Raw genomic sequence first — 22,452 nt, forward strand, 5'->3', positions numbered from 1 at the left:
CTGTCACCTTTGCACACGTGCGGGAGGAATAAAACTACTTTAATAACATTGCTAGAGTAGCACATATATAAATTGTGATACAAACACATTGCACTCATAAAGAGATATAAATAAGCACTTCACTATGCCATTCAACGAGTGAATAAGTATTACGTGAAATATAGCCTAAGAGACCCACACGGTGCACACCTTGTCACCTTTACACACGTGGGACAAGGAGTCTCCGGAGATCACATAAGTAAAACTCACTTGACTAGCATAATGACATCTAGATTACAAGCATCATCATATGAATCTCAATCATGTAAGGCAGCTCATGAGATTATTGTATTGAAGCACATAGGAGAGAGATGAACCACATAGCTACCGGTACAGCCCCGAGCCTCGATGGAGAACTACTCCCTCCTCATGGGAGCAGCGGCGGTGATGAAGATGGCGGTGGAGATGGCAGCGGTGTCGATGGAGAAGCCTTACGGGGGCACTTCCCCGCTCCGGCGGGGTGCCGGAACGAGAGACTCCTGTCCCCCGGATCTTGGCTTCGCGATGGCGGCGGCTCCGGAAGGTTTTCCGTATCGTGGTTTCTCGCATCGGGGTTTTCACGACGGAGGCTTTATATAGGCGAAGAGGCGGCGCGGGAGGGTCGAAGGGGTGGCCACACCATATGGCGGCGCGGCCGGGGCCCGGGCCGCGCCGGCCTATGGTGCAGGGGCCCGGTGCCCCCCTCCGGTCCTTCCCGGGTGTTCCGGATGCTTCCGGTGAAAATAGGAACACGGGTCTTCGTTTCGTCCAATTCGAGAATATTTCGTTACTAGGATGTCCGAAACCAAAAACAGCGGAAAACGAGAGCCGGCACTTCGGCATCTTGTTAATAGGTTAGTTCCGGAAAATGCACGAATATGACATAAAGTGTGCATAAAACATGTAGGTATCATCAATAATATGGCATAGAACATAAGAAATTATCGATACGTCGGAGACGTATCAAGCATCCCCAAGCTTAGTTACGCTCGTCCCGAGCGAGGTAAAACGATAACAAAGATAATTTACGAAGTGATATGCCATCATAACTATGATCATACTATTTGTAAACATATGTAGTGGATGCGGCGATCAAAACAATGGTAATGACATGAGTAAACAAGTGAATCATAAAGCAAAGAATTTTCATGAATAGTACTTCAAGACAAGTATTAATAAGTCTTGCATAAGAGTTAACTCATAAAGCAATAAATCAAAGTAAAGATATTGAAGCAACACAAAGGAAGATTAAGTTTCAGCGGTTGCTTTCAACTTGTAACATGTATATCTCATGGATAATTGTCAACATAGAGTAATATAACAAGTACAATATGCAAGTATGTAGGAATCAATGCACGAGTTCACACAAGTGTTTGCTTCTTGAGGTGGAGAGAAATAGGTGAACTAACTCAACATAAAAGTAAAAAGAATGGTCCTTCAAAGAGGAAAGCATCGATTGCTATATTTGTGCTAGAGCTTTTATTTTGAAAACATGAAACAATTTTGTCAACGGTAGTAATAAAGCATATGAGTTATGTACATTATATCTTACAAGTTGCAAGTCTCATGCATAGTATACTAATAGTGCCCGCACCTTGTCCTAATTAACTTGGACTACCGGATCTTTGCAATGCATATGTTTTGACCAAGTGTCACAATGGGGTACCTCCATGTCGCTCGTACAAAGGTCTAAGGAGAAAGCTCGCATTTTGGATTTCTCGCTTTTGATTATTCTCAACTTAGACATCCATACCGGGACAACATGGACAACAGATAATGGACTCCTCTTTAATGCATAAGCATGTGGCAACAATTATTATTCTCATATGAGATTGAGGATATATGTCCAAGCTGAAACTTCCACCATGAATCATGGCTTTAGTTAGCGGCCCAAAGTTCTTCTCTAACAATATGCATGCTCCAACCATGAAGGTGGTAGATCTCTCTTGCTTCGAGACAAGACGGACATGCATAGCAACTCACATGATATCCAACAAAGAATAGTTGATGGCGTCCCCGGAAACATGGTTATCGCTCAACAAGCAACTTAATAAAAGATAAAGTGCATAAGTACATATTCAATACCACAATAGTTTTTAAGCTATTTGTCCCATGAGCTATATATTGCAAAGGTGAATGATGGAATTTTAAAGGTAGCACTCAAGCAATTTACTTTGGAATGGCGGATAAATACCATGTAGTAGGTAGGTATGGTGGACACAAATGGCATAGTGGTTGGCTCAAGGATTTTGGATGCATGAGAAGTATTCCCTCTCGATACAAGGTTTAGGCTAGCAAGGTTATTTGAAACAAACACAAGGATGAACGGTACAGCAAAACTCACATAAAAGACATATGGTAAACATTATAAGACTCCATACCGTCTTCCTTGTTGTTCAAAACTCAATACTAGATGTTATCTAGACTCTAGAGAAACCAAATATGCAAACCAAATTAGCAACCTCTAAGTATTTCTTCATTAATGGGTGCAAAGTATATGATGCAAGAGCTTAAACATGAGCACAACAATTGCCAAGTATCACATTATCCAAGACATTATAGCAATTTACTACATGTATCATTTTCCAATTCCAACCATATAACAAATTAACAAAGAAGAAACTTCGCCATGAATACTATGAGCTAAGAACACATGTGTTCATACGAACCAGCGGAGCGTGTCTCTCTCCCACACAAGCATTTATTCAAACAAAAACAAAAACAAGAAACATACAGACGCTCCAAGTAAAGTACATAAGATGTGGCCGAATAAAATTATAGTTTCAAGAGAAGGAACTCGATAAGTTTGTCGATGAAGAAGGGGATGCCTTGGGCATCCCCAAGCTTAGACAGCTTGAGTCTTCTTAGAATATGCAGGGGTGAACCACCGGGGCATCCCCAAGCTTAGAGCTTTCACTCTCCTTGATCATAGTATATCATCCTCCTCTCTTGACCCTTGAAAACTTCCTCCACACCAAACTCGAAACAACTCATTAGAGGGTTAGTGGACAATAAAAATTAACATGTTCAGAGGTGACACAATCATTCTTAACACTTCTGGACATTGCATAAAGCTACTTGGACATTAATGGATCAAAGAAATTCATCCAACATAGCAAAAGAGGCAATGCGAAATAAAAGGCAGAATCTGTCAAAACAGAACAGTCCGTAAAGATGGATTTTATTAGGCCACCAGACTTGCTCAAATGAAAATGCTCAAATTGAATGAAAGTTGCGTACATATCTGAGGATCACTCACGTAAATTGGCTTAATTTTCTGAGTTACCTACAGAGAATTAGACCCAGATTCGTGACAGCAAAGAAATGCTGGTTTATGCGCGAGTAATCCAAATCTAGTATTCACTTTACTATCAAAGACTTTACTTGGCACAACAAAACACAAAACTAAGATAAGGAGAGGTTGCTACAGTAGTAAACAACTTCCAAGACACAAATATAAAACAAAGTACTGTAGCAAAATAACACATGGGTTATCTCCCAAAAAGTTCTTTCTTTATAGCCATTAAGATGGGCTCAGCAGTTTTAATGATGCTCACATGAAAAATAGAGTATGAAGCAAAAGAGAGCATCAAGAAGCAAATTCAAAACAAAGTTAAGTCTAACATGCTTCCTATGCATAGGAATCTTGTAAATAAACAAGTTCATGAAGAGCAAAGTGACAAGCATAGGAAGATAAAACAAGTGTAGCTTCAAAAATTTCAGCACATAGAGAGGTGTTTTAGTAACATGAAAATTTCCACAACCATATTTTCCTCTCTCATAATAACTTTCAGTAGCAACATGAGCAAACTCAACAATATAACTATCACATAAAGCATTCTTATCATGAGTCTCATGCATAAAATTATTACTCTCCACATAAGCATAATCAATTTTATTAGTAATAGCGGGAGCAAATTCAACAAAGTAGCTATCAATTTTATTCTCATCAAGTGTAGGAGGCATAGTATAATCACAACAAAATTTACTCTCCATAGTAGGTGGCACCAAAAGACCACTATCATCATAATCATAAATAGGAGGCAAAGTATCATCAAAGAAAATTTTCTCCTCAATGCTTGGGGGACTAAAAATATCATGAAAACCAGCTTCCCCAAGCTTAGAACTTTCTATATTATTATCAACAATGGTGTTCAAAGCGTTCATACTAATATTACTACCGAGCATGCAAATAAGATTCCATAGGTTTTTTAATTTTCGCATCAAACAATCCATGTTTTAAATCAGGAAATAGAATAAGAAGCTCATTGTTGTCCATTATGCCAAACTAGTGTAAACAAGAAACAACAAGATGCAATTGCAGGATCTAAAGGAAATAGCTTCGAGCACACACACAACGGCGCCGAGAAAAATACTTTACACGGGACCGGTGTATGAGAGCCTTTACCTTTCCTCCCCGGCAACGGCGCCGGAAAAGTGCTTGATGTCTACGGGAGCTTCTATTCTTGTAGACAGTGTTGGGCCTCCAAGAGCGAGAGGTTTGTAGAACAGCAGACAAGTTTCCCTTAAGTGGATCACCCAAGGTTTATCGAACTCGGGGAGGAAGAGGTCAAAGATATCCCTCTCATGCAACCACTGCAACCACAAAGCAAGAAGTCTCTTGTGTCCCCAACACACCTAATAGGTGCACTAGTTCGGCGAAGAGATAGTGAAATACAGGTGGTATGAATAAGTAGTAGCAACGGCACCGGAAAAGTGCTTTGCCCGGGACGAGTAAACAAGCAGTAGTAACGCGGTAGTAACGCAGCGTAGTAGCGCGATAAAACAGTAAACAAGCAGCGATAGCGATATTTAGGAACAAGGCCTAGGGATTAGACTTTCACTAGTGGACACTCTCAACATTGATCACATAACAGAACAGATAAATGCATACTCTACACTCTTGTTGGATGATGAACACATTGCGTAGGATTACACGAACCCTCAATGCCGGAGTTAACAAGCTCCACAATAATGCTCATATTTTAGTAACCTTTAGTGTAAGATAGATCAAAAGACTAAACCAAGTACTAACATAGCATGCACACTTGTCACCTTCATGCATATGTAGGAGGAATAGATCACATCAATATTATCATAGCAATAGTTAACTTCGCAATCTACAAGAGATCATGATCATAGCATAAACCAAGTACTAACACGGTGCACACACTTTGTCACCTTTGCACACGTGCGGGAGGAATAAAACTACTTTAATAACATTGCTAGAGTAGCACATAGATAAATTGTGATACAAACACATTGCAATCATAAAGAGATATAAATAAGCACTTCACTATGCCATTCAACGGTGAATAAGTATTACGTGAAATATAGCCTAAGAGACCCACACGGTGCACACACTCGTCACCTTTACACACGTGGGACAAGGAGTCTCCGGAGATCACATAAGTAAAACTCACTTGACTAGCATAATGACATCTAGATTACAAGCATCATCATATGAATCTCAATCATGTAAGGCAGCTCATGAGATTATTGTATTGAAGCACATAGGAGAGAGATGAACCACATAGCTACCGGTACAGCCCCGAGCCTCGATGGAGAACTACTCCCTCCTCATGGGAGCGGCGGCGGTGATGAAGATGGCGGTGGAGATGGCAGCGGTGTCGATGGAGAAGCCTTCCGGGGGCACTTCCCCGCTCCGGCGGTGGTGCCGGAACAGAGACTCCTGTCCCCCAGATCTTGGCTTCGCGATGGCGGCGGCTGTGGAAGGTTTTCCGTATCGTGGTTTTTCGCATCAGGGGTTTCGCGACGGAGGCTTTATATAGGCGAAGAGGCGGCGCAGGAGGGTCGAAGGGGGGGCCACACCATATGGCGGCGCGGCCAGGGCCTGGGCCGCGCCGGCCTATGGTGCGGGGCCCCGGTGCCCCCTCTCCGGTCCTTCCCGGGTGTTCGGATGCTTCCGGTGAAAATAGGAACACGGGTCTTCGTTTCGTCCAATTCAGAGAATATTTCGTTACTAGGATTTACTGAAACCAAAAACAGCGAGAAAACGGAACTGGCACTTCGGCATCTTGTTAATAGGTTAGTTCCAGAAAATGCACGAATATGACATAAAGTGTGCATAAAACATGTAGGTATCATCAATAATATGGCATAGAACATAAGAAATTATCGATACGTCGGAGACGTATCACAGCCCAATGTTCTTCTCTAACAATATGCATGCTCCAACCGATAAAGGTGATAGATCTCAGATAACTTCTGACAAGACGTGACATGCATAGCAACTCGATCATGACTATTCATACAACAGATATAGTGCATGCGCGATCCAAACAATGGTAATGACATGAGTTATCGCACAATAATCATAAAGCAACTTTTCATGAGTACATACTTCAAGACAAGCATCAATAAGTTTTGCATAAGCTAGTTGACTCATAAAGCAATATATTGCAAAGGTAATGATGGAATTTGAAGTAACACTCAAGGCAGATTAAGTTTCGGCAATGGCTGATCAACTTATACCATGTAGTAGCTCATGGTATGGTGGACACAAATGGCGTAGTGATTAGCTCAAGTACAATATGCAATGCATGTAGGAGTCAATGCCCGGTCTCGATACAAGTGTTTAGGCTAGCTTGAGGTTGTTTGAGACAAACACAAGGATGAACTCAACATAAACTCACGTAAAAGACATGGTCCTGTAAAGATGATAAGACATCGATACTGTCTATCTTTGTTGTTCAAAACTCAATACTAGATGTTATCTAGACTCTAGAGAAACCAAATATGCAAACTAAATTAGCAAGCTCTAAGTATTTCTTCATTAATGGGTGCAAAGTATATGATGCAAGTAGCTAGACATGAGCACATACTAATTGCCAAGTATCAAATTATCCAAGACATTTGGACTACCGGATCTTTGCAATGACATGTTTTACCAAGTGTCACAATGGGGTACCTCCATGCCGCCTGTACAAAGGTCTAAGGAGAAAGCTCGCATTTGGATTTCTCGCTTTTGATTATTCTCAACTTAGACATCCATCCCAGGGACAACATGGACAACGAGATAATGGACTCCTCTTTAATGCATAAGCATGTGGCAACAATTATTATTCTCATATGAGATTGAGGATATATGTCCAAACTGAAACTTCCACCATGAATCATGGCTTTAGTTAGCGGCCCAATGTTCTTCTCTAACAATATGCATGCTCCAACCATGAAGGTGGTAGATCTCTCTTACTTCAGACAAGACGGACATGCATAGCAACTCACATGATATTCAACAAAGAATAGTTGATGGCGTCCCCGAAACATGGTTATCGCACAACAAGCAACTTAATAAGAGATAAAGTGCATAAGTACATATTCAATACCACAATAGTTTTAAGCTATTTGTCCCATGAGCTATATATTGCAAAGGTGAATGATGGAATTTTAAAGGTAGCACTCAAGCAATTTACTTTGGAATGGCGGATAAATACCATGTAGTAGGTAGGTATGGTGGACACAAATGGCATAGTGGTTGGCTCAAGGATTTTGGATGCATGAGAAGTATTCCCTCTCGATACAAGGTTTAGGCTAGCAAGGTTATTTGAAACAAACACAAGGATGAACGGTGCAGCAAAACTCACATAAAAGACATATTGTAAACATTATAAGACTCTACACCGTCTTCCTTGTTGTTCAAAACTCAATACTAGATGTTATCTAGACTCTAGAGAAACCAAATATGCAAACCAAATTAGCAAGCTCTAAGTATTTCTTCATTAATGGGTGCAAAGTATATGATGCAAGAGCTTAAACATGAGCACAACAATTGCCAAGTATCAAATTATCCAAGACATTTTAGCAATTACTACATGTAGCATTTTCCAATTCCAACCATATAACAATTTAACGAAGAAGAAACTTCGCCATGAATACTATAGTAGAGCCTAAGGACATATTTGTCCATATGCTACCAGCGGAGCGTGTCTCTCTCCCACAAAGTGAATGCTAGGATCCATTTTATTCAAACAAAACAAAAACAAAAACAAACAGACGCTCCAAGCAAAGTACATAAGATGTGACGGAATAAAAATATAGTTTCGGGGAGGAACCTGATAATGTTGTCGATGAAGAAGGGGATGCCTTGGGCATCCCCAAGCTAAACAGCTTGAGTCTTCTTAGAATATGCAGGGGTGAACCACCGGGGCATCCCCAAGCTTAGAGCTTTCACTCTCCTTGATCATATTGCATCATACTCCTCTCTTGATCCTTGAAAACTTCCTCCACACCAAACTCGAAACAACTCATTAGAGGGTTAGTGCATAATAAAAATTCACATGTTCAGAGGTGACACAATCATTCTTAACACTTCTGGACATTGCATAAAGCTACTTGGACATTAATGGATCAAAGAAATTCATCCAACATAGCAAAAGAGGCAATGCGAAATAAAAGGCAGAATCTGTCAAAACAGAACAGTCCGTAAAGATGGATTTTATTAGGCCACCAGACTTGCTCAAATGAAAATGCTCAAATTGAATGAAAGTTGCGTACATATCTGAGGATCATGCACGTAAATTGGCTTAATTTTCTGAGCTACCTACAGGAGAGTAGACCCAGATTCGTGACAGCAAAGAAATCTGGAACTGTGCGAGTAATCCAAATCTAGTACTTACTTTACTATCAAAGACTTTACTTGGCACAACAAAACTCAAAACTAAGATAAGGAGAGGTTGCTACAGTAGTAAACAACTTCCAAGACACAAATATAAAACAAAGTACTGTAGCAAAATAACACATGGGTTATCTCCCAAGAAGTTCTTTCTTTATAGCCATTAAGATGGGCTCAGCAGTTTTAATGATGCACTCGCAAGAAATAGTATTTGAAGCAAAAGAGAGCATCAAGAGGCAAATTCAAAACACATTTAAGTCTAACATGCTTCCTATGCATAGGAATCTTGTAAATAAACAAGTTCATGAAGAGCAAAGTAACAAGCATAGGAAGATAAAACAAGTGTAGCTTCAAAAATTTCAGCACATAGAGAGGTGTTTTAGTAACATGAAAATTTCTACAACCATATTTTCCTCTCTCATAATAACTTTCAGTAGCATCATGAGCAAACTCAACAATATAACTATCACATAAAGCATTCTTATCATGAGTCTCATGCATAAAATTATTACTCTCCACATAAGCATAATCAATTTTATTAGTTGTAGTGGGAGCAAATTCAACAAAGTAGCTATCATTATTATTCTCATCAAGTGTAGGAGGCATAGTATAATCACAACAAAATTTACTCTCCATAGTAGGTGGCACCAAAAGACCACTATCATTATAATCATCATAAATAGGAGGCAAAGTATCATCAAAGAAAATTTTCTCCTCAATGCTTGGGGGACTAAAAAGATCATGAAAACCAGCTTCCCCAAGCTTAGAACTTTCTATATCATTATCAACAATGGTGTTCAAAGCGTTCATACTAATATTACTACCGGCATGCAAATAAGATTCCATAGGTTTTTTAATTTTCGCATCAAACAATCCATGTTTTAAATCAGGAAATAGAATAAGAAGCTCATTGTTGTCCATTATGCCAAACTAGTGTAAACAAGAAACAAAAAGATGCAATTGCGGGATCTAAAGGAAATAGCTTCGAGCACAAACACAATGGCGCCGAGAAAAGTACTGTTACACGGGACCGGAGTATGAGTGCCTTTTTACCTTTCCTCCCGGCAACGGCGCCGAGAAAAGTGCTTGATGTCTACGGGAGCTTCTATTCTTGTAGGCAGGTGTTGGGCCTCCAAGAGCGAGAGGTTTGTAGAACAGCGGCAAGTTTCCCTTAAGTGGATCACCCAAGGTTTATCGAACTCGGGGAGGAAGAGGTCAAAGATATCCCTCTCATGCAACCCTGCAACCACAAAGCAAGAAGTCTCTTGTGTCCCCAACACACCTAATAGGTGCACTAGTTCGGCGAAGAGATAGTGAAATACGAGGTGGTATGAATAAGATGAAGTAGCAACGGCACCGAGAAAAGTGCTTTGCCCGGAGACGTGAGTAAACAAGCAGTAGTAACGCAGCGGTAGTAACGCGGTAAAACGGTAAACAAGCGGCGATAACGAGTATTTAGGAACAAGGCCTAGGGATTAGACTTTCACTAGTGGACACTCTCAACATTGATCACATAACGGAATAGATAAATGCATACTCTACACTCTCTTGTTGGATGATGAACACATTGCGTAGGATTACACGAACCCTCAATGCCGGAGTTAACAAGCTCCACAATTAAATGTTCATATTTAAGTAACCTTAGAGTGTAAGATAGATCAATACAACTAAACCAAGTACTAACGTAGCATGCACCCTTGTCACCTTCATGCTTATGTAGGAGGAATAATACACATCAATACTATCATAGCAATAGTTAACTTCGCAATCTACAAGAGATCATGATCATAGCATAAACCAAGTACTAACACGGATGCACACCCTGTCACCATTACATCGTGCAGGAGGAATAAAACTACTTTAATAACATTGCTAGAGTAGCACATAGATAAATTGTGATACAAAACACATTGCAATCATAAAGAGATATAAATAAGCACTTCACTATGCCATTCATAACGGTGAATAAGTATTACGTGAAATATAGCCTAAGAGACCCACACGGTGCACACCTTTGTCACCTTTACACACGTGGGACAAGGAGTCTCCGGAGATCACATAAGTAAAACTCACTTGACTAGCATAATGACATCTAGATTACAAGCATCATCAGATGAATCTCAATCATGTAAGGCAGCTCATGAGATTATTGTATTGAAGTACATAGAGAGAGATGAACCACATAGCTACCGGTACAGCCCCGAGCCTCGATGGAGAACTACTCCCTCCTCATGGGAGCAGCAGCGGTGATGAAGATGGCGGTGGAGATGGCAGCGGTGTCGATGGATAAGCCTTCCGGGGGCACTTCCCCGTCCGGCAGGGTGCCGGAACAGAGACTCCTGTCCCCTAGATCTTGGCTTCGCGATGGCGGCGGCTCTGGAAGGTTTCGCGTACCGTGGCTTCTCTGCGTCAGGGTTTTCGATGCGGGGGCTTTATATAGGCGAAAGGGCGGCGTCGGGAGGGTCGAAGAGGCGGCGACACCATAGGGTGGCGCGGGCCACACCCGAGGCCGCGCCGGCCTATGGTCGCGTGAGCCTGTGGCCCCCTGCGGTCCTTCCGGGTGTTACGGAAGCTTCGTGGAAAAATAGGAACACTGGGCGTTGATTTCGTCCAATTCGAAAATATTTCGTTACTAGGATTTACGAAACCAAAAACAGCGAGAAAACGAGAGCCGGCACTTCGGCATCTTGTTAATAGGTTAGTTCCAGGAAAATGCACAAATATGACATAAAGTGTGCATAAAACATGTAGGTATTATCAATAAAGTAGCATGGAACATAAGAAATTATCGATACGTTGGAGACGTATCGGCATCCCCAAGCTTAGTTACGCTCGTCCCGAGCGAGGTAAAACGATAACAAAGATAATTTACGAAGTGACATGCCATCATAATCTTGATCATACTATTTGTAAACATATGTAATGAATGCAGCGATCAAAAACAATGGTAATGACATGAGTAAACAAATGAATCATAAAGCAAAGACTTTTCATGAATAGTACTTCAAGATAAGCATCAATAAGTCTTGCATAAGAGTTAACTCATAAAGCAATAAATTCAAAGTAAAGGCATTGAAGCAACACAATGGAAGATCAAGTTTCAGCGGTTGCTTTCGACTTATAACATGTATATCTCATGGATATTGTCAATGTAAAGTAATAAAACAAGTGCAATATGCAAGTATGTAGGAATCAATGCACAGTTCACACAAGTGTTTGCTTCTTAAGGTGGAGGGAGATAGGTAAACTGACTCAACAATAAAAGTAAAAGAAAGGTCCTTCAAAGAGGAAAGCATCGATTGCTGTATTTGTGCTAGAGCTTTTATTTTGAAAACATGAAACAATTTTGTCAACGGTAGTAATAAAGCATATGAGTTATGTAAATTATATCTTACAAGTTGCAAGCCTCATGCATAGTATACTAATAGTGCCCGCACCTTGTCCTACTTAGCTTGGACTACCGGATCTTTGCAATGCCATGTTTCAACCAAGTGTCACAAAGGGGTACCTCCATGCCGCTTGTACAAAGGTCTAAGGAGAAAGCTCGCATTTTGGATTTCTCGCTTTTGATTATTCTCAACTTAGACATCCATACCGGGACAACATGGACAACGAGATAATGGACTCCTCTTTAATGCATAAGCATGTAGCAACAATTATTATTCTCATATGATATTGAGGATATATGTCCAAACTGAAACTTCCACCATGATTCATGGCTTTAGTTAGCGGCCCAATGTTCTTCTCTAACAATATGCATGCTCCAATCATTAAGGTGATAGATCCTTCAGACAAGACGGACATGCATAGCAACTCACATGATATTCAACAAAGAATAGTTGATGGCGTTCCCCAGAAGTATGGTTATCGCACAACAAGCAACTTAATAAAAGATAAAGTGCATAAGTACATATTCAATACTACGATAGTTTTTAAGGCTATTTTGTCCCATGAGCTATATATTGCAAAGGTGAATGATGGAATTTTAAAGGTAGCACTCAAGCAATTTACTTTGGAATGGCGGAGAAATACCATGTAGTAGGTAGGTATGGTGGACACAAATGGCATAGTAGTTGGCTCAAGGATTTTGGATGCATGAGAAGTATTCCCTCTCGATACAAGGTTTAGGCTAGCAAGGTTATTTGAAGCAAACTCAAGGATGAACCGGTGCAGCAAAACTCACATAAAAGACATATTGTAAACATTATAAGACTCTACACCGTCTTCCTTGTTGTTCAAAACTCAATACTAAATATTATCTAGACCTTAGAGAGACCAAATATGCAAATCAAATTTTAGCAAGCTCTATGTATTTCTTCATTAATGGGTGCAAAGCATATGATGCAAGAGCTTAAACATGAGCACAACAATTGCCAAGTATCACATTATCCAAGATATTTTAGAATTACTACATGTAGCATTTTCTAATTCCAACCATATAACAATTTAACGAAGAAGAAACTTCGCCTTGAACATTATGAGTAAAGCCTAAGGACATATTTGTCCATATGCAACAGCGGAGCGTGTATCTCTCCCACAAAGTGAATGCTAGGATCCATTTTATTCAAACAAAAACAAAAACAAAAACAAACCGACGCTCCAAGTAAAGAACACAAGATGTGATTGAATAAAAATATAGTTTCGGGGAGGAACTCGATGATGTTGTCGATGAAGAAGGGGATGCCTTGGGCATCCCCAAGCTTAGATGCTTGAGTATTCTTGAAATATGCAGGGGTGAACCACGGGGGCATCCCCAAGCTTAGAGCTTTCACTCCTCTTGATCATAGTATATCATTCTCCTCTCTTGACCCTTGAAAACTTCCTTCACACCAAACTTCAAGCAAACTCATTAGAGGGTTAGTGCACAATTAATAATTCACATGTTCAGAGGTGGCACAATCATTCTTTACACTTCTGGACATTGCATAAAGCTACTGGACATTAATGGATCAAAGAAATGAATCCAACATAGCAAAAGAGGCAATGCGAAATAAAAGGCAGAATCTGTTAAAAACAGAACAGTCCGTAAATACGAATTTAAAGCTGGCACCAGACTTGCTCAAATGGAAAAACTCAAAACTAATGAAAGTTGCGTACATATCTGAGGATCACGCTCGTAAATTGGCAGATTTTTTTGAATTTTCTACAGAGAACTGTGCCCAGATTCGTGACAGACAGCAATGCTGTTTCTGCGCAGCGATCCCAAATATAACATCAACTTTGACATAGAAACTTTACTTGGCACAACAAAACACAAAACTAAGATAAGGAGAGGTTGCTACAGTAGTAAACAACTTCCAAAACACAAATATAAAACAAAGTACTGTAGTAAAAAAAAACACATGGGTTATCTCCCAAGAAGTTCTTTCTTTATAGCCATTAAGATGGGCTCAGCAGTTTTAATGATGCACTCGTAAGAAATAAGAGTTGAAGCAAAAGAGAGCATCAAGAGGCAAATTCAAAACACATTTAAGTCTAACATGCTTCCTATGCATAGGAATCTTGTAAATAAACAAGTTCATGAAGAGCAAAGTAACAAGTATAGGAAGATAAAACAAGTGTAGCTTCAAAAATTTCAGCACATAGAGAGGTGTTTTAGTAACATGAAAATATTTACAACCATATTTTCCTCTCTCATAATAACTTTCAGTAGCAACATGAGCAAACTCAACAATATAACTATCACATAAAGCATTCTTATCATGAGTCTCATGCATAAAATAATTACTACTCCCAACATAAGCATAGTCATTCTTATTAATTGTAGTGGGAGCAAATTCAACAAAGTAGCTATCAAATATAGGAGGTATATTGTAATCATAATCAAATTTATCCTCCATAACAGGTGGTAACAAAAGACTACTATCATTATAATCATCATAAATGGGAGGCAAAGTATCATCAAAGTAAATTTTCTCCTCAATGCTTGGGGGACTAAAAATATCATGCTCATCAAAGCCAGACTTCCCCAAGCTTAGAATTTTCCATAGCATTAGCAACAATAGTGTTCAAAGCATTCATATTAATATGTTCCATGGGTTTTTTAATTTTCGCATCAAACCATCCATGTCTTAAATCAGGAAATAGAATAAAAAGGTCATTGTTGTCCATTATGCCTAACTAGTGTAAACAAGAAACCAAATGTCGCAATTGCAGAGTCTAAAGGAAATAGCTTCGAGCACACACACAATGGTGCCAGAAAAGTACTGTTACCTGAAACCGGAGTATGAGTGCCTTTTACCTTTCCTCCCCGGCAACGGCGCCAGAAAAGTGCTTGATGTCTACGGGTGCTTCTATTCTTGTAGACAGTGTTGGGCCTCCAAGAGCAGAGGTTTGTAGAACAGCTGACAAGTTTCCCTTAAGTGGATTACCCAAGGTTTATCGAACTCAGGGAGGAAGAGGTCAAAGATATCCCTCTCATGCACCCCTGCAACCACAAAGCAAGAAGTCTCTTGTGTCCCCAACACACCTAATAGGTGTACTAGTTCGGCGAAGAGATAGTGAAATACAAGTGGTATGAATGAATATGAGCGATAGTATGGCGCCGTGAAAAGTGCTTGCTGGCGTGCGATTGATGGTAGTAATATTGTAGGAAGTAAACAAGCGAGTAGTAACACGGCAGTAGTAACTCGAGTAAAATAGTAACAAGCAGCGATAGCGATATTTAGGAACAAGGCCTAGGGATTAGACTTTCACTAGTGGACACTCTCAACATTGATCACATAACAGAATAGATAAATGCATACTCTACACTCTCTTGTTGGATGATGAACACATTGCGTAGGATTACACGAACCCTCAATGCCGGAGTTAACAAGCTCCACAATTAAATGTTCATATTTAAGTAACCTTAGAGTGTAAGATAGATCAATACAACTAAACCAAGTACTAACGTAGCATGCACACTTGTCACCTTCATGCTTATGTAGGAGGAATAATACACATCAATACTATCATAGCAATAGTTAACTTCACAATCTACAAGAGATCATGATCATAGCATAAACCAAGTACTAACACGGATGCACACACTGTCACCATTACATCGTGTAGGAGGAATAAAACTACTTTAATAACATTGCTAGAGTAGCACATAGATAAATTGTGATACAAAACACATTGCAATCATAAAGAGATATAAATAAGCACTTCACTATGCCATTCATAACGAGTGAATAAGTATTCGTGAAATATAGCCTAAGAGACCCACACGGTGCACACACTGTCACCTTTACACACGTGGGACAAGGAGTCTCCGGAGATCACATAAGTAAAACTCACTTGACTAGCATAATGACATCTAGATTACAAGCATCATCAGATGAATCTCAATCATGTAAGGCAGCTCATGAGATTATTGTATTGAAGTACATAGAGAGAGATGAACCACATAGCTACCGGTACAGCCCCGAGCCTCGATGGAGAACTACTCCCTCCTCATGGGAGCAGCAGCGGTGATGAAGATGGCGGTGGAGATGGCAGCGGTGTCGATGGAGAAGCCTTCCGGGGGCACTTCCCCGTCCGGCAGGGTGCCGGAACAGAGACTCTTGTCCCCCAGATCTTGGCTTCGCGATGGCGGCGGCTCTGGAAGGCTTCGCGTACCGTGGCTTCCTCTGTAAGGGTTTTCGATGCAGGGGCTTTATATAGGCGAAAGGGCAGCGTCAGAGGGTCGAAGAGGCGGCGACACCATAGGGTGGCGCGGGCCACACCCAGGCCGCGCCGGCCTATGGTCTGGTGGGCCTGTGGCCCCCTCCGGTCCTTCCCGGGTGTTCGGAAGCTTCGTGGAAAAATAGGAACCCGGGCGTTGATTTCGTCCAATTCCGAGAATATTTCGTTACTAGGATTTACGAAACCAAAAACAGCAGAAAACGAGAGCGGCACTTCGGCATCTTGTTAATAGGTTAGTTCCAGAAAATGCACAAATATGACATAAAGTGTGCATAAAACATGTAGGTATTATCAATAAAGTAGCATGGAACATAAGAAATTATCGATACGTTGGAGACGTATCAGTGACATAATCATTCTTAACACTTCTGGACATTGCACAAAGCTACTGAAAGTTAATGGAACAAAGAAATCCATTCAACATATCAAAAGAGGCAATGCGAAATAAAAGGCGGAATCTGTCAAAACAAAACAGTTCGTAAAGACGAATTTTCCAGAGGCACTTAACTTGCTCAAACGGAAAAACTCAAAACTAATGAAAGTTGCGTACATATCTGAGGATCACGCACGTAAATTGGCAGATTTTTTTGATTTTTCTACAGAGAGATCTATGCAAATTCGTGACAGACTGACAATTCGTTTACGTGCGATAATTCAAATCTAGTATCAACTTTACCATAGAGACTTTACTTGGCACAAAAACATGATAAGGAGAGGTTGCTACAGTAGTAACAACTTCCAAGACTCAACAATACAGTAGCAAAATAAACACATGTGTTATCTCCTAAGAAGTGCTTTCTTTATAGCCATTAAGATGGGCTCGGTAATTTTAATGATGCTCTCATGAAAATAGAAAATAAAGCAAAAGGAGCATCAAGAAGCAAATTCAAAACACATTTAAGCCTAACCCACTTCCTATGAAAAGGAATCTTGTACACAAATAAATTCATGAAGAACAAAGTGACAAGCATAGGAAGATAAAACACGAGTAACTTCAAAATTCTCAACATAAAGAGGGGAAATTTAATATTATTAAGATGCACAACCGTGTTTCCCTCTCTCATAATAACTTTCAGTAGCATCATTGATAAAATCCACAATATAACCATCACTTAAAACATTCTTATCATGGTTCATATGCATAAAGGTATCATTATTTTTGACATAAGAAAAACTCTTCTCATTAATAGTAATTGGAGCAGGATCATTATCAAGAATTTGAACATGGTAAACAAGTTGCATACTAAGGGAATGGTTTTTGGCAATCCCATCATAACTATGACAAGTTTCATAAGGATAATTGTAACATGTGTCATATCCATCTCTATAGCGATTATCTAAACCAGAATATATAATATCATCATTTTTACTAAAAGTAAAGGTCTCAAATATAGGATCTTCAAGCATAACATCCCCAAGCTTAGAGCTTTCAATATCATCATTTAAGGGAACATGAATAGTGCTAACATCATTACTTTCATAATCGGTAACAAAGAGATTTCCAATATCAAAGATAGTGTGCTCTTCCAAATCATGATCACTGATATGGTTAAAGGGCATAGGAAGATCATTGTACTCAGATTCATTATCATAATAATCATTAGGAGCAACATACTTACGGTTACCTATTGTTATCTCATACACGCGGGGATATGCCATTACCTCTTTCTTCTTATTCCCCCTCTTCTTCCTCTTCTTCGTTCCCTTCTTCTTCTTTTCCTTCTCCTCGTTCCCTTCTTTAGGAGGAAGAGGCTTGAAGGAAGGCTTTTCCACATAACCTGATTTAGTTCGAGAAACAATAGAAGAAACTTGGGAGGATTCCTCCTTTTCATTAATAAGTTTGAAACACACAGCGGTCCTATCATATTTTGGCAAAGTGTCATCTTTCTAAAATATTTTGTATGTAAGTATTTGTGTGGCAATTATCAATGCAATAAGAAAGACACCCGTGCAGGACACCATTAATATCAAGAGCACTCATATCCACCAAAGAAGTTTTTCTCAATAACTCTTCACACCCCAAAAATAAAGTAAGTTCATCATGCTGATTAGGAGTGATTTCATCATCACAATACAAATTTGCAGCACTCATAAGGTTCGAATTATTATTGGAGGAGCATTGAAAATTAAAATGACCCACTCTATGACAAAGTTCACAGATAAAAGGATAGAGGGCACAAACTTTTTTACCAAGATCATCTAGAGTCCTAGACCACTTTCTAGTTTTTTCATTTCTATGATAGATACAATATTCTTCTTCAATTTCATTCTTTTCACAAGGTCTATGAACTCCACAAAAATTAACATGCTTATAGGAAATAACATTTTCGTAAGTTTGAACATGTTCATTGCAATCATTAACAACAATTTTATTTTCCATGCAAGTGTCTTTAAAAGGTTCATGATACATGTACCAATTTTCTTTAGGAACATTAATATGGGAAGCAAAGGCTATATAGCAATCGACCATAATTTGAGGATCAAGACCATATTTAGCACTAAGCTCTTGAAAATCAGCAGTTTGAGCGAAAGACTTAATGCAATCATACTCGTAGTTTATACCTGATTCCTTACCTTTGTCATTCTCCCAATCTTCAGTATTGCTTTGAATTCTTTCAAGAAGATCCCATCTAGCTTCATCCTTCTTGCTTGTGAAAGATCCCTCCAAACAGGCATCTAGATAGTCCTTGTGGTGTCTCGAAAGCCTTGCATAAAAATTATTAGTAATAACATTACGGGGAGCTCATGAATGGGACATTTGAGCATTAGTGACTTCAATCTCCCCCACGCTTGGGAAATACTCTCTCCATCACGAGGATAAAAGTTATAAATGTAATTCCTATCAATATGCACTTCATGAGGAGGATAAAATTTGGAATAAAAGAGAGGCACAATATCCTTCCAATCAAGAGAATGCCCATCCTTCAGCAGTTTATACCAATGCGCCGCTTTACCAGATAGCGACATAGAGAATAATTTCTTCCTAACTTCATCCATAGAAATACCCGCACACTTGAATAACCCGCATAATTCATGTAAAAACAGTAAATGATCTTCGGGACGGACAGTTCCATCCCCTTCATAGCGGTTATCTATAACACGTTCAATAATTTTCATAGGTATCTTGAAAGGAATATTTTCAGTAGGTGGATTTAAAATATCACAAGAATCATTAGAGTTATCGCATATGAGAGATAAAGTATTATCAGAGCAAATTTTCTCCCCTAAAACTGGGAAGCTACAAAGATCATAAAAACTAGCTTCCCCAAGCTTAGACTTTTCCATAGCATTAGCGATAATTGCATTCGTACTAATAACATTGCTACTAGCATGCAAATAAGGTTCCATAGGTTTTTTAATTTTCGCATCAAACAATTCTAACTCAGGAAAAAGATTAAAAAGCTCACTAAATTTTTTGTTGTTTTCCATTATGCCTAACTAGTGAAAATAAAAAACAAGAGACAAAAAGATAAAATTGCAGAATCTAAAGGAGATAGCTTCGAGCACTCACACACCGGCAACAGTGCTAGGAAATAGCTTAGTAGTCGGAGGATGTGAATACCTTTTACCTTACCTCCCCGGCAACGGCGCCAGAAAATAACAGATGAGAGAGATTTTTTCAGATTTGTTCTGTCTCCTGGTATAGCCTGGAAGGAGAGTCGACCGACCGCATTGCCACGCATAGGAAGTTAGGAACACGCGGCGAGGATGCACACGCATGGTCAACACGTACCCAACTCAGTTGGTGCACCAAGCAAAAAAAATTAGGATTCCACAAAAGGTGTTTCGAACTCGAACTCGAGTCACGCGCCACACGTGCGTGGCGGGCGGCGGAGGAGGAGAAGTGCACGAGGGCTCCTTCTCTTTTCACTCACTTGGAGGGACTAGAAGAGCAGCCTTTATAAACCACTTCAACTCTCTCCCAACTAGCAATTTGGGTCTGATAAAAAAAAATTAACAATGCGGGACTAAACTTTGTCTCCTAAGGTTGTCTCCAAACTGCCAACGTGATGTACCTTGAGATTTCAAAAATTGTAGGCTACATGGACTATCGTACTAGATTAGTTTCATTAGACATATCCTAAAATATACTCCGTATTATTATATGTGGATGTTAGAAAAGTCCGGTTTGAACCTGGGTGCATGTGAACCCAGGTTGGAAATGCATTTTCCAAATGTTAAAAAATTCTGAAATAAAAATAACCGGGTACGTACGCATGTTCCATGTGTGCGTAGAAAGTTTTCGCGGAGAAACCACTTTTTTTTATTTCAGAATCTAAAAAAGACAAAATACGTCACATATATACTGCTATATAGCCCTGCAAAATTTCACTTTTTTGCCGAGACAAAATAAAAGGTTTTTTCGTCACGAAACTCATGTCCAAGGCACATATTTGAGATCATCTGGGAAATCATTTTGTGTTTCGATTTTTAAAACATGTTTTAACATCACAAACGGAACTTTTTAAAAAGTGGGTTCACATGCCCCCATGTTCCATATATGCAGTCTCGTGGATGTTTGTGTATATTACAACATTTCCTGGTAGTTGAGGCCCATATACAGTGCACGGCCCAGCTTAAGAATACACGGCCGTAACCTTCTTCTTCTCCTCCAAGAAGACACGGACATTTTGCTCAAAAGAAAATCAGACACGGACATAAACAAAGCACACGCGGCCGCTGTCTCTGTTCCCCCCCCCTCCGCCGCCGCCATGGCCGCCGCCCGGATGCTCCCGCTGCTGCGCCGCCGTGTCGCCGGCTTCCTCTCTCAACAGCCCGCCCCCTCGTCCCGAGGTGATCCCCAAACTTCTTACTCATCTCTTTTTCGTCCCCGTGTAAATCTTAGCACCAAATCTCCCTTGCGGAGCTCGGCGTGATTCATGGGTCAAAACCGGTTCCATGGCTCCTTCTTCCGTTATCCAGGTGGCTGTAATCGGAATCTATTACGCCGTTGCTCATCTTCTGTGCGCGCGAGCGGCTCCGCGACCTTCTGGTTCCATCTGAGTTCAGAAAATCCCTGCCTGCAGTGTTAGGACCGTGCCAGCAGTCTAGACTTCCAAGGTGTGGCATGCGAATGGAGGCTGGTAGTGTATATCTACGGCCGTTCCTCAATCCCATCTTTTGGGAGTAACCCTGACTAATTAAAAACAAGTTCCTTTGTGGGGAGTTAATAGTTCCTGCTAGATTGTCAAATTACTGAAAATTTTCATCATATGTTTCTCAGTTATTTGTGCATTTGCAATTAAAATGAATTAGCACCAACCGCAGTCCATCTTATGGGAGTGACCCTGAATAGTTAAGATTACTCTTGTTGCTGCAGGACTATTGTTTCCTTCTCCGGCAACAGCAGGGTTAAGGTCCCTCCAAACAATCATCGAAGCGGGCAACAATGCGTCACACGAGCGTCGCCATGACGCAGAGAATTCCAAAACCCCGCCGCCACCGCCAGCTTCGGTCCCTGCAGCCGCAGAGTCGAGCTTCAAAGTCAGGGACGCCTCGAGCCTGAAGATCTCGCCGAGACACGACCTGGCAATGATCTTCACGTGCAAGGTCTGCAACACCAGGTCCATGAAGATGGCCAGCCGGGAGTCATACGAGAACGGGGTGGTGGTCGCCCGCTGCGGTGGCTGCAACAACCTCCACCTGATGGCAGACAGGCTCGGTTGGTTCGGTGAGCCCGGGAGCATCGAGGACTTCCTGGCGGACAAAGGGGAGGAGGTGAAGAAAGGCGCGACGGATACTCTCAACTTCACTCTGGAGGACTTGGCTGGGACTCAGGTCAACTCCAAGGAAACCTCTGGGGAAAATTAGGTTTCTTTGTAATATGTTGTCTTATGGTCTAGCTGCTATAAAATGGTTAGCGAGAGTTTTTGGCTTGGTTTCATGTCCTCTCAAATAGAATACAAGTTGTTAAGTTCTTGCTTAAGGCTGCAATACTGAATTGCTTGTAGTGCACTACTCACATTCTGTAGCAGATTGTGTATTATCATCCTTGTTTGATCATGTTCCTGACAAAACAAGATAATGTAATGCTGCCTTCTGAAATTTTTGTTATGAAAACTGTACTGTTAACTACAAGTATGGCTAGTTGCCAGTTGCATTTGGAATTTTACAAACCTGACAATGAACAG

At 40.4% G+C, this 22,452-nt stretch overlaps 1 protein-coding gene across 1 annotated transcript; it reads left to right on the forward strand.

The window, feature by feature from the left end:
- The first annotated feature begins 21,033 nt into the window (after nt 1-21,033).
- On the forward strand, nt 21,034-22,399 carry LOC124677586 (DNL-type zinc finger protein-like). Its single transcript, XM_047213564.1, has 2 exons — nt 21,034-21,115; nt 21,642-22,399. The coding sequence occupies exons 1-2, from the start codon at nt 21,034-21,036 to the stop codon at nt 22,130-22,132; spliced, it is 573 nt and encodes a 190-aa protein (XP_047069520.1). The 3' UTR covers nt 22,133-22,399.
- Nucleotides 22,400-22,452: the final 53 nt, after the last annotated feature.

Source organism: Lolium rigidum, chromosome 7, assembly GCF_022539505.1.
Source record: "Lolium rigidum isolate FL_2022 chromosome 7, APGP_CSIRO_Lrig_0.1, whole genome shotgun sequence".
NCBI classification, from domain to species: domain Eukaryota; kingdom Viridiplantae; phylum Streptophyta; class Magnoliopsida; order Poales; family Poaceae; genus Lolium; species Lolium rigidum.

What these genes read in the sequence shown, in the direction of transcription:
- LOC124677586 (XM_047213564.1), top strand. Translation starts at nt 21,034, where the DNA reads ATGGCCGCCGCCCGGATGCTCCCGCTGCTGCGCCGCCGTGTCGCCGGC. An exon ending in GCCCGCCCCCTCGTCCCGAG is followed by an intron (nt 21,116 to 21,641) that starts GTGATCCCCAAA and finishes TTGTTGCTGCAG; the next exon opens with GACTATTGTTTCCTTCTCCG.